Source organism: Erpetoichthys calabaricus, chromosome 11, assembly GCF_900747795.2.
Source record: "Erpetoichthys calabaricus chromosome 11, fErpCal1.3, whole genome shotgun sequence".
In the NCBI taxonomy this organism is placed as follows: domain Eukaryota; kingdom Metazoa; phylum Chordata; class Cladistia; order Polypteriformes; family Polypteridae; genus Erpetoichthys; species Erpetoichthys calabaricus.
The window spans coordinates 60702374-60715784 of NC_041404.2; the positions used below are offsets into that span (position 1 = coordinate 60702374).

At 42.9% G+C, this 13411-nt stretch overlaps 2 protein-coding genes across 3 annotated transcripts in view; both read left to right on the top strand.

The window, feature by feature from the left end:
* Window positions 1-13411, top strand: part of hdac3 (histone deacetylase 3) — a 477712-nt gene that overhangs the window by 293297 nt on the left and 171004 nt on the right. The gene's annotated exons all lie outside the window — the stretch shown is intronic.
* The window catches only part of LOC114660451 (F-BAR and double SH3 domains protein 1-like), a 186082-nt gene that overhangs the window by 129129 nt on the left and 43542 nt on the right, over window positions 1-13411 (top strand). For both annotated transcript variants that reach the window (XM_028813150.2, XM_028813151.2), the window contains exon 8: window positions 3671-3799. In XM_028813150.2, coding sequence (XP_028668983.1) covers window positions 3671-3799 — 129 coding nt within the window. The remainder of the gene's footprint in view (window positions 1-3670; window positions 3800-13411) is intronic.

Below are 13411 nucleotides of genomic sequence, written 5' to 3' on the forward strand. Positions count from 1 at the left end.
TCAAAGAGAATATTGACATGTGCAAGGCATTTCACAAGGCAGTGACTTTATATTAATAGTTTCATAGGGTCATTATTGTCACATGTACTGTGAATTTCTTACTTGCATGTGCTAATTATCATACAGATGGTGTTATTGCAGTGCAAATGTTAATATTGTCGTAGTCGGCCGATGAAGGGTGGGGCTGGTAGCGTGATTGACAGCGACCTGTCACACAGGTATGCCAAGCTCTGCATTCCATACGCCCTCAGATTATTCACAATACACCTTCGCAGCCCAAGAAGGTTCAAGAATGCAGATGGAGACTCTCACGGCACAGGATAAGTCAGAAGTCATTGCAGAAGATAAGTGGTCTTCCATGGATTGCACAGAGACCGCACACGACTGGGGAAGGTGATCTGGGATGCTGGACTCTCCCCAGTATTTCAGTATTTGATGTTTAATGAATCGGCAGACTTTTCTGAAGACAAGGTTTTCCTTTGTCGTTATGGGTTATTTAATGGGCAGAAATGGTGAATGTGTCCATTTGAAATGAAAGCTACAACACAATAAAGTGTGCAGAGAGCGAGGGGTCTAAAGACTTTCTGAATCCACTGTGTGTGTGTGTGTGTGTGTGTGTGTGTGTGTGTGTGTGTGTGTGTGTGTGTGTGTGTGTGTGTGTGTGTGTGTGTGCGCGCGCGTGTGTGTGTGTGTGCGTGTGTGTGTCTGGGATAATGCATATATACATACACACTGTATGTATATAATGTATGTGACATCAGAGTCCCACACGGCTCTATGGGACTTGGTATTGGTTGGCTCAGCCCTGTTGGGTTCCAGGTATGCCACCAGGGGGAGCTGCAAAACCGCTACTTTGGGCTTCCGCCACACCTGGGAGTAACTCCAGACCTCCCTAACAAGCCAGCTACCTCACAGAAGGGAGGCAGAATCTGGAGGAGGTGGATGAGGCTCGTCTATGAGGTCTGCAGAAAGAAGGGGGCTGCAAGGTTACTGCGGGTGTCTGTCCTTGGAGACTGCTCTGGATCCCTTTCCCTAAATAAAGAGGCTTTTGTTGGACTAAACTGGTGTTTATGACTGTTTGTGCTGGGTGGGAGTTCGATGGTGGAGCTGGTGTGGCCCTGGTTACCGCCGTGTGTGTGTATGTCTATATATATATATATATATATATATATATATATATATATATAGTGCATCCAGAAAGTATTCCCAGCGCTTCATCACTTTTTCCACATTTTGTTATGTTACAGCCTTATTCCAAAATGGATTAAATTCATTTTTATCCTCAGAATTCTACACACAACACCCCATAATGACAACGTGAAAAAAGTTTACTTGAGGTTTTTGCAGATTTATTAAAAATAAAAAAATTGAGAAAGCACATGTACATCAGTATTCACAGCTTTGGCCGTGAAGCTCCAAATTGAGCTCAGGTTCATCCTGTTTCCCCTGATCATCCTTGAGATGTTTCTTCAGCTTCATTGGAGTCCACCTGTGGTAAATTCAGTTGACTGGACATGATTTGGAAAGGCACACACCTGTCTATAGAAGGTCCCACAGTTGACAGTTCATGTCAGAGCACAAACCAAGCATGAAGTCAAAGGAATTGTCTGTAGACCACCGAGACAGGATTGTCTCGAGGCACAAATCTGGGGAAGGTTACAGAAAAATTTCTGCTGCTTTGAAGGTCCCAATGAGCACAGTGGCCTCCATCATCCGTAAGTGGAAGAAGTTCGAAAACACCAGGACTCTTCCTAGAGCTGGCTGGCCATCTAAACTGAGTGATCGGGGGAGAAGGGCCTTAGTCAGGGAGGTGACCAAGAACCCAATGATCACTCTGTCAGAGCTCCAGAGGTCCTCTGTGGAGAGAGGAGAACCTTCCAGAAGGACAACCATCTCTGCAGCAATCCACCAATCAGGCCTGTATGGTAGAGTGGCCAGACGGAAGCCACTCCTTAGTAAAAGGCACATGGCAGCCCACCTGGAGTTTGCCAAAAGGCACCTGAAGGACTCTCAGACCATGAGAAAGAAAATTCTCTGGTCTGATCAGACAAAGATTGAACTCTTTGGTGTGAATGCCAGGCGTCACGTTTGGAGGAAACCAGGCACCACTCATCACCAGGCCAATACCATCCCTACAGTGAAGCATGGTGGTGGCAGCATCATGCTGTGGGGATGTTTTTCAGCGGCAGGGACTGGGAGACTAGTCAGGGTAAAGGGAAAGTTGGATGATGACTGACTGACTGATATATTATATATATATATTTATATATAATATATAATAAATATATATAAGTAAAATATAGGATTGACCACAAGTTCTCAATGGGATTAAGGTCTGGGGATGTTTTGTTCCCTGAGCCACTTAGTTGTCACTTTTGCCTAATGGCCCGGTGCTCCATCAGGCTGGAAAAGATGCATTGTTGGTCACCAAAGTGTTCTTGGATGGTACAAGACAGTAATTTTCTCTGATGAATTCCCTTTCTGATTATTTGGGGCATCTGGAGAAGAAAAGGTGAGCGGTGCTACCAGCAGTCCTGTGTCATGCCAACAGTAAAGCATCCTGGGACCATTCATGTCATGTGGGGTTGCTTCTCAGCCAAGGTAGTTGGGTAGCTCGCAGTTCTGCCTAAGAACACAGCCATGAATAAAGAATGGGACCAAAATATCCTCTGAGAGCAACTTCTCCCAACCATCCAAGAACAGTTTGGTGACTAACATGATGGAGCACCAGGCCATAAGGCAAAAGGGAGAATTAAGTGGGGAACAAAACATCGAAATTTTGGGTCCGTGGCCAGGAAACTCCCCAGACCTTAATGCCATTGAGAACTTGTGGTCAAGAGGCGGGTGGGCAGGCAAACAAAAACCCACCAATTCTGATTATGTAAGGATAGGCTGTCATCAGTCAGAATTAGGCCCAGAAGTTGATTACCAGACTGCCTGCCAGGGTGAATTGCAGAGATCTTGATAATGAAAGAAGGACCAACACTGCAAATATGGACTCTTTGCATAAACTTCATGTCATTGTCAATAAAAGATATTGAAATTTATGAAATGCTTGTAATTCTACTTCAGTCTACCATAGAAACATCTGACAAAAAGATCTAAAATCACTGAAGCAGCAAACTCTGTGAACACCAACACTTGGGTCATTCTCCAAACTTTTGCCCATTACTGTACATATATACAGTACATATGTGTATATACATGTAAGGACACACATTGGGTGCAGATTAAAATCTAGCCTGCTGTGCTACAGTGTTATTGCATCCATGACACAATTCTACAAGACACGTTTTAAATTAGCAATTATTAGATCTAAGCTGTTATGCATATTTTGATTCTGACCTTTTTTTGTTCTTTATTTCGCTTTATACAATTTCTTGTATTAGGAATTTGTTAGTTTACACATACCCCTTAGGGTCAGAGCGCAGGGTCAACCATTGTACAGCCAGCGCCCCTGGAGCAATTACAGGTTAAGGGTCTTGCTCAAGGGCCCAGCAGAGTAGGATCTCTTTTGGCAATGACGGGGATTCGAACTGGCAACCTTCTGGATACCAGCACAGATCCTTAGCCTCAGAGCCACCACTCCGTCCTGGATGAATATTTAACTGTAGCTTCTCACCCAAATTCTAAGTGATCTCTCTGTTTTTTTTGTTTTCCCCTCATACAGTTGAGCGCCCGGCTATCCGAGTGTAACCTGCAGCTCACAGAAGCTCGTAATGAGTATCTCTTGACTTTGGCTGCTGTCAACGCTCACCAAGAACATTATCAAGCGACTAGTTTGCCTGCTCTGATGAAGGTATGGCACTTCAGTTGGTGTTTCTTCTTTTATGTAGGATTTCAATGTAATTGCTATTTGTAAAGTTTTTGAATGTTTTTTTTGTAAATCTCTAGAGGAGAAATTGGCATGATTTGTTTTTCTTTGAATTGTTGGATTATTACTCTTGAAAGTTCTACCAATGCACTGATGATTTGTGCTTATAGTTTCTCTCTGTTTACTTGTGGTCCACAGACTTAGCAGGTAACTCATGTAAAAGAACATCAACTTATAGCGGTGCTACATGAATGGGGACGTCTTAATGTGTTCTGTGCTGAGTCGTGTCTTTTGTAACGTTGTCCCGTTTATATAGTCCATTGTGTATCTGTTTAAATGTTTTCCCCCTGGAAACAAAAGGGGGAAGGAGAACACTGTAGAGCTGTAACCCCTCGAGGTAATTGTCCCTGTCAATCACATCAGTTCCATCTGGGATATTAACGAGTGAACGAGAAGAAATGGAGGGTCAGTTACAACCCGGACACTTCACTGGAATCTAAAGAAATACGGAATTTACACCCTTTTCACGTTTGCTGCTTCACCATCACTACGCAAACCCCGGGGTTCAGGATCAGACCGACACGCCGAGGAGAGCACGGTGAGACTGTTTTTTGTCGTTTGGGGAAGGAGCAAACAACCATTACATCCATGTGATCTTCACTGTAGCACAATTCCAACCGGACAAGTTCACTTCCATTAATCGACTTCAGTTTAATCTTTTGGACTTTCATGTGTGTTTCGTGTTCAGGGTAGAGACCAGGGAGGGTTTGTATTGTACATTCATTGCTGCACCTTTTATTATAACATTCTGCCGTTCACTTTTGGGGTGTTGTGTGTTATATTGGGGCAGGTTGGCAGGTGACACATACATATATATTGTGGATGCCCCTTAAACCCAACAGACAGACGTGCAGGACACAGGTTAAAAGCACCAAGAAGATTCTGAATGCCTTTCTTCTTCTGTAAACGGTGCCGCTAAGCACCTCAGACACAAACAACAGGCAAATAATCAAAATAGCACACAATAACAATTTTCCTCCACACCATCCAGCAAGCTTTATCCACCTCCACCCGACTTGGGAACGCTTGCTGGGTTCACAGCAGCTCTTTATATAGTGTCCGACCCAGAAGTGCATCTGTGCTCCCATCCATGTGACTTGCCAGCACTTCCGGGTCAGATGGAGAAGTTGTGTTTTCTTCAGCCCGGAAGTACTTCTGGATTTCCATCCTCATTACTCATTAGTGCTTCCAGGTTACAAGGGCAGCACAACTCCCCAGGTACTCCTGCAGTGTCTCCTGGCACCACCCATGGTACCCAGCAGGGGTGTGAAGCCGAACTCCAAATCCCATAGTGCCGTGCGGGAATCCGGGGCACCGCTATGCTGCAGGGAAGTCTCCATATAGCGTCTTGAGGGTGGCAGTGTCTAAACGTAGTTGCCTTCCCTTCTCGAGGCGTCCCAGCTGTCCCTTACAATGTACAGTCATATGAAAAAGTTTGGGAACCCCTCTTAATTCTTTGGATTTTTGTTTCTCATTGGCTGAGCTTTCAAAGTAGCAACTTCCTTTTAATATCTGACATGCCTTATGGTAACAGTAGGATTTCAGCAGTGACATTAAGTTTATTGGATTAACAGAAAATATGCAATATGCATCATAACAAAATTAGACAGGTGCATAAATGTGGGCACCACAACAGAGATATGACATCAATACTTAGTTGAGCCTCCTTTTGTCCTCTAGACGCTGTCCTCCTATAGCCTCTGATGAGTGTCTGATTCTGGATGGAGGTATTGTTGACCATTCTTCATACCAAATCTCTCCAGTTCAGTTCAATTTGATGGACAGCCTGCTTCAAATCATCCCATAGATTTTCTCTGATATTCAAGTCAGGGGACTGTGACGGCCATTCCAGAACATTGTACTTCTCCCTCTGCATGAATGCCTTTGTTGATTTCCAACTGTGTTTTGGCTCATTGTCTTGTTGAAATATCCAACCCCTACGTAACTTCAACTTTGTGACTGATGCTTGAACATTATCCTGAAGAATTTGTTGATATTGGGTTGAATTCATCTGACCCTGGACTTTAACAAGGGCCCCAGTCCCTGAACTAGCCACACAGCCCCACAGCATGATGGAACCTCCACCAAATTTGATAGTAGATAGCAGGTGTTTTTCTTGGACTGCGGTGTTCTTCTTCTGCCATGCAAAGCGCTTTTTGTTCTGACCAAGTAACTCCATTTTTGTCTCATCAGTCCAAAGCACTTTGTTCCAAAATGAATCTGTCTTGTCTAAATGAGCATTGGCATACAACAAGCGACTCTGTTTGTGGTGTGAGTGCAGAAAGGGCTTCTTTCTCATCACCCTGCCATACAGATGTTCTTTGTGCAAATGGCGCTGAATTGTAGAATGATGTACAGATACACCATCTGCAGCCAGATGTTCTTGCAGGTCTTTGGAGGTGATCTGTGGGTTGTCTGTCACCATTCTCACAATCCTGCTCATATGCTGCTCCTGTATTTTTCTTGGCCTGCCAGACCTGCTGGTTTAACAGCAACGGTGCCTGTGGCCTTCCATTTCTTGATTCCATTCCTTACAGTTGACTGACAGTTTAAACCTCTGAGATGGCTTTTTGTAGCCTTCCCCTAAACCAGGAGACTCAACAATCTTTGTTTTCAGATCTTTGGAGAGTTGCTTTGAGGATCCCATGCTGTCACTCTTCAGAGGAGAGTCAAAGGGAAGGAAGCACAACTTGCAATTGACCACCTTAAATACCTTTATATCTCATAATTGGACACACCGGTCTAAGAAGGCTTGACGAGCTCATCCCACCAATCAGCATTGAACAGTGACAGGCATTCAAATCAGCACAATGACAAGGGGACCCACATTTGTGCACAGCCAGTTTTTCACATTTGATTTCATTTCATACAACTAAATACTGCGTCACTAAAAATCTTTGTTCGGAAAACACCGCAGTACTCCGAGGAAATGAAAGACATCCCACTGATATCTTTATTGTTGAAAGGAGAGTCAATTATTATGAAGGCTGAGAGGGGGTCCCAAACTTTTTCATATGACTGTATATTGTTTGGAGTTTGTTTCACTTCTTTTCATTAATATATATTCACTTTATTATTTTACATACTGTTTGCCTTTTTGCTTATTTTGATCGTCAATTGAGGAAGTGTTTTGCATGAAGCACGGCTTGTCAAATGTAACGTTACCTCAGTTTGCCAGGCCGCAGGTCTTGGCGGTGTAGTTGCCATTCCCTACGATCGGGTCGGCTGTTACAAACTAATATCAAATAAAGTCAACGTGTCTTCTGTCAGTCCATGAAATAGCAAAGGCTTTTAATCCAAAGCAAATGAAATGGTGGTTGAACAACAGTGATCTCCTTTTGGTGATCTCACTACTTTCCTGTGAGTGAAGTTGAATGTTTTGCCCCCCCTAACAGGACATTAACTCTAAGATGTGTTGTGGACTTGAAAATACTCTTATAATGCACAGCCCTGATGCCAAGCTGACCGTATGCCTCTAACAGAAACCAGACACTTTAGCACAGATGCTACTTTAATATTAAAATACATAACAAAGGCTGTCAAATGTGTGTCAGTCTGGTGTCTCTTTGCATCGTCAATGTTGTGTTAAAAAAAAGTAGATGGAAATGAATGAATTACCTAAAACAACAGAGTGGAGACACCAAACGGCCGAAGTGGAGAATTTCTTTTTAAACACAAGAAAAAAGCTGGAACACAAAATACACAGACGGACAGAAGACCGAACCCGCCTGTCTTTCTAAGTAGTTGCCCTGTTTTTCGGGTTGGGTGGTTCACCCTCTTCTCCATCTCATAACGTGATCTTCTTGCCTTTCCCTTTTCCTGTGATGACTCTGGATTGTCTTCCTCCCATGAATGAGCCTTCATCCCACCTCATTTCAACCTGTAGCTTGATTGATCTTTAAATGTCCTTCCTATGGTCACTTCTGCTTCAGAGGACGGAAAATGTCTTGGGTCAAAGACACCAGCTCCGGATCCTTTTAGCGGTCCCCAGTATTCCCTGGGCCTTTAGTGGCCTTAAAAGGCCTGAAGAACAAGGGGGCTCCCTGACTGTGTAGGTTAAAGCAGTCACATTGTCCCCCTTTCCTCCCAGATGGTGCGCTTGACCACTAACCTACCAGCTAGGTGGGAGAATGCTGCTGCCTTTGGGACAGTTTTTTTTTTTCTACCCATGATCCTAAATCCCTTGGTAAGGGGGCTCCATCTGCATGGAGACTTTATGATCTCTTGTCAGCCCAGTAACCAGGTGGGTTTAATACAAGAGCTGCTATTTCAATAATGATCTTGCTAACTTCTTGCTTGTTGTTTACTTCACATGCTTTTGTACCACATTAGAGGTAAGACCCATTCTTCTGGTATAATGCTGCACCACTTGCCCCCCTCCACATCCGTCATAGCACATCTATTATTGTCAAACTGCATCCACGTATTTCTTCTCACCATGTGGCTTACCACATTCACACCAAGATCTTATTTTAACTATGCACTCTCCACCTTTTATGACAATAAACACCATGCCCTTGCACCTAAACCTCTTCATCTGGACCTTTCCCCATTTTGCTTTATGTTCCGTCTTTAGTGGGTGCATCTTAGTCCGATACGCCATAGAGCAGGGGTCCCCAACTCCGGTCCTGGAGGGCACCAGTGGCTGCAGGTTTTCATTCTAACCCTTTTCTTAATTAGTGACCAGATTTTGCTGCTAATTAACTCTTTGCTTTAATTTTAATTGATGCACAACTTAAGACTTGCATCCCCTTATTATTTCTTTTTTTCTTAATTAACAACTAAACAATATTAAGACACAAAATATATCGACACATAAACAGCCATCTGTGTCCATCACACAATAACTGAAAATAAAGAAAGGTGAAGGCCTCAGTAATGTTGATCTGCTCAGGTCCACAAAACATGTTGACAGCCAGCACTCTTAAACAAAGAAAAACTGTTTTGGAAATGTCTGCCATGAACGCCATGGAATTAAATAAATAACGGGTTTAATTAGCAATGAGAATTGGCTTCAAATTAAGAAACTGAATGAAGTGAAGTTGGTTGGAGTTTGAGGCCCTAGCTTAGTTGCTCATCTGTTGGCTCACTTCACATCAAATTAATATTTAGGTGCCATTTAAGGAAAAAAAGAATCAGTTCAGCAGTCAGAGTCTCAAGAAAAGTCAATTAAAATAAAGGGAAATAGTTAATTAGCAGCAAAAACCGGTAACTGATTAAGGAAAGAGAATGAAAACTTGCAGCCACAGTAGCTCTCCAGGACTGGAGTTGGAGACCCCTGGCTTAGAGCTTCTCACTGATCTTGCATTAAATGGGTCCTTTTAAAATTCATAACGGCAGACATGTTACCTGTAATGCTACCATTGAGTCTACGCTCCCATTCAACAAGTCACTCAGTCTTTTTCTAACCCGCTTAGTCCTGAACGGGGCCTGCTAGAGCCTATCCCAGCTAGCACGGGGCAAGAGCAAACCCTGGGCATGGCACCAATCCTGCCAACACACACCAAGCACACACTAAGGCCAATTTAATGTCCCCATCTCACCTAACATGCATGTCTTTGGACTGTGGGAGGAAACCGGACCACCTGGGGGAAACCCACACAGACACGGAGAACATGCAAACTACACACACACACACACACACACACAGATGACACAGGTCTCCTTACTGCGAGGCAGCAGCACTACCATTGTTCCACCTTGCTGCCCTTCGTTCAGCAAGTCCCTTACGTAAAGTAAGGTCCCTCTTTTGTCTTAGCCAAGTGTTCTGTTGATATTGAAGTCTACACTTAACTAAGTTTGCATTTGTCTCACCCTCTCTGCATATCTTAACAAAGTTTGTGCCCTTCATCCGCCTGCCACCTTCTAATTGCACCGAATCTTTTCACAATCCATTCTGTAAAGGAGAAACTTTTAACAGAAAATTCTCCCATCAGGTCTGTGGTGCAGTAAATCAGGCCGCCGTCTCCTCCATAATTAAGTGACCCTGTTTGCAAAAGCTGCTGTGAAAAACTGATGGCAAAACATTCTGCACACAAAGTTTGAATTTCAAGGCCAGATAAGACTCCGATTATACCACTCTCTTATCAGGCAAGTTAAAATACAGGAACCCTGAAGCAGATCTTACGCTTTGTGAGAAACCAAGGTTAGACAAGGAGAGCGTGATAAGCAGTGCTGGAGTGCAATTCCAACTGAGACATAGTCATTCGTACATATTACAGCGGTACAGAAGTGCACAAGTCTTCACCTTCGTTAGTTTAATTCAGTTACTTCATAGTATAACATTTTATATCATCTACCTCTGCATTTGTGCTGGAGCCTGGGAAATACATGTAAGCAAAACAGTGTGCACATTGCTGGTCAATTCTGCAAATAAGAGATCGGCAACTTTGAAGGCTTTTCTAAAGATTCAGCGAATAAGGCGGTGATGTTACAGCCAAGCTTTAGCGCCACACGTTCCTGGGTGTTTAATCATTAAAAACAGTCCCTTCACACAAGCCGAATGCTATGAAACACATTTGTTTTAATAAAATACAAGTAAACAGACTACTATTTCACAAGAACATAATGAAGGATGAGAGGATAAAACAGAAAACTCTCTGCCTCCTTTAGCAATTCATTAGTGAAATAAGCTGAACTGAGTGGATGGTCACCTGTTGTTTGTAAGCTTTCTAGTGTTTGTCTTCTTACTTCTTTTAAAGACACTCTGGAGTTTTCAGATTTTTCTTTATTGGTGATGATCAATTGCATGCTATTATAACTGAATCATATATATACTGTATATGTGCACAGTGTGTGTGTTTATAGGTGCCAAGGTGGATGGACTGGCATCCCGAGCAAGAGGGTTGGTGGTTCCTTACCCAGATGGGATACCATAAGGGAAGGACCTGAATGGGCAGGCGGGTTGTTTGTGGATACCTTTCCTGGTTGGGAAGATATAATGGAAGGATGGAAAAAAGGACGGCCTCTTTAGGCCATGTAGTCTCCCAGTACACCAGATGGCAGCATCCCTCGGGTAGAGCTCCCATTTGTACACCCACAGGGCACAATGGGAATTGTAGTCCTAATGGACAACCCTACCGGGGTACATGAGTGCCACCAGAGCTGTGGGGAGGGGACTCGGACATTTCAAGGAGGTTCTGCTTGACCCAGAATTGCTTCCAGAGTATAATCATGTGGCACCCATCATGTGGGACTGGCATGAAAGAAGCCACTCGACCTCACCCAGACAATTCGGTGTCGCGAGGTGGAGGGTAAGATTTTCCATGGAGGAGAGGAGAGAAGAATTGTTATTGTAATCATACTTTTGGAAAAAGATCATGAAAATAAAATTCACTTTAGTTGAACCCTTGACTCTGCAATGTGAACTTGTGATTGGGGTGCCCACTTTTGCTCACGGTATGTATGTGTATTTAAATGTCTGTCTGTCTTATAATGCCCTATCTATCTATCTATCTATCTATCTATCTATCTATCTATCTATCTATCTATCTATCTATCTATCTATCTATCTATCTATCTATCTATCTATCTATCTATCTATCTATCTATCTATCTATCGACGGACTCCCTGTTTACCCTAATGGTGTAGATTGAACAAGGTGCTAGAAACATTCCTCAGGGATATTGCTCCATATTGACATGACAACATCACACACGCACACACACACACACACACACATATGTATGTGTCGTCAATAATTTTGAAATGGAAGAAGTTTGGAACCTCCAGTACTTTTCCTAGAGTTGCCCATCCTGGCTGAACTGAATAACCAGGCAAGAAGGGCCTTGTAGTCAGGTAGCTCACCAAGAACCCAATGGTCACTCTAACAGAGGTTCAGATGTCCTCCACTGAGGTGGCAGAACCTATTGAAAGGATGACCATCTCAGCAGCACTCCATCAATCGGAGGTTTATGGCAGAGTGGCTAACTCTCAGTTGGAGCTGCCAAATGGCATTTTAAAGATTCAGTGGTCAAAGCTTCTGAAGTCGTCTTCTGAGACAAGGAGACCTGCTGAAAAAGACCATCACCTTAGCAGCGCTCCATCAATTAGGTGTTTATATTAGAGTGGCTAGACAGACGCCACTTTTGAGTTAAAGGCATATGGCAGCTTAAACAGTGCTTGATGAAAAAGATTCTCTGGTCTGATGAGAGAAATCGTGAACTCTTTGGGCAGAACGTCGCGTACGGTGTCTGGTGAACAACAACATTTATTTCTATAGCACATTTTCATATAAATAATGGAGCTCAAAGTGCTTTACATGATGAAGAAAGAGGAAAAAAGACAAAATAAGAATTAAAATAAGAGAACACTAATTAACATAGAATAAAAGTAAGGTCCAATGGCCAGGGAGGACAGGAAAAAAAAAAAAAACTCCAGATGGCTGGAGAAAAAAATAAAATCTGCAGGGGGTCCGCGGCCACAAGACCACCCAGCCCTCTGTAGGTATTGTACCTGACATCAATGATCAGTCCTCATGGTATTCAGGGTCCTCATGGAAGGACTTGATGAAGAAGAGCAGACATTGCTGATCACCTGCCTAATACCACCCCTGTGCTATGGGGGCAGGAGGAATGGTCAGAATTAAGGGAAGGATGAATGCAGCCCAACACAGGGATGAACTTTAAGATAACGTTCTCCATTCTTCACAACATTTCATTCTAGGGTGACGGTTCACCCTGAAGCACACTGTCGAGACATTGCTGGAGTGGCATCGGGACAAGTCTCCAAGTGTCCTTGAGTGGCCGGCCAAAGCCCAGGCTTGAACGTGTGAGGAGAGACCTGAAGATGGCCATTTACAGACACTTGAGCAGTTGTGTGGATCTGCCAGTAAGAACTGGGATCAGCTCCTCAAATCCAGGGGTGTGTAAAGTTTGTAGAAACTTACCAAGAAGAATTTCAGCTGGAATTTCTGCCACAGGGGCTTCTACAAAAGTTCCGAATTAAGAATCTAAATACTTCTATGAATAAGAGATTTCAGTTTTTGATTTTTTTTTTAATAAATTTGCACATTTTCCTGAAGGCATCTCTACTTCACTTTGTCATTATGGGTTATTCAATGTAGACGGATGAACAAAAATGGCACAATTATCGATTTAAAGTTGCATTTACAACACACTAACATGTGCAGAAAGTGAAGGGGCCTGAATACGTTCTGAATCCACTGTGTATTTAGCAATGTCTTGTTGAGAAATTCTCACCACAAGGAGGATGATGTTATTTCCTGTAATTTACTGGTTTCCTCTTCATCTTTGAAAAAGAAGAGAAAAAATGTGTACTGTTAAATCCCACATACACTTCTCTGATCAACACTCACTCTACATTTGAATCACATGGGCCGCTTACAGAATGACATCAACCATCAATAATTCACTTAAAAATGACACTAAAAGAGACCACTTTATGACTGTAGAACAGTAGTTTATGAATATATAAAGTGTGGCAAAGGCATTTATTCTAAATAAGATTATTTTTGGTCTCTAACCACGTACTTATTTTAACTTTATTTTTTATGCTTTCTCCTAAAGAGCAAGAAA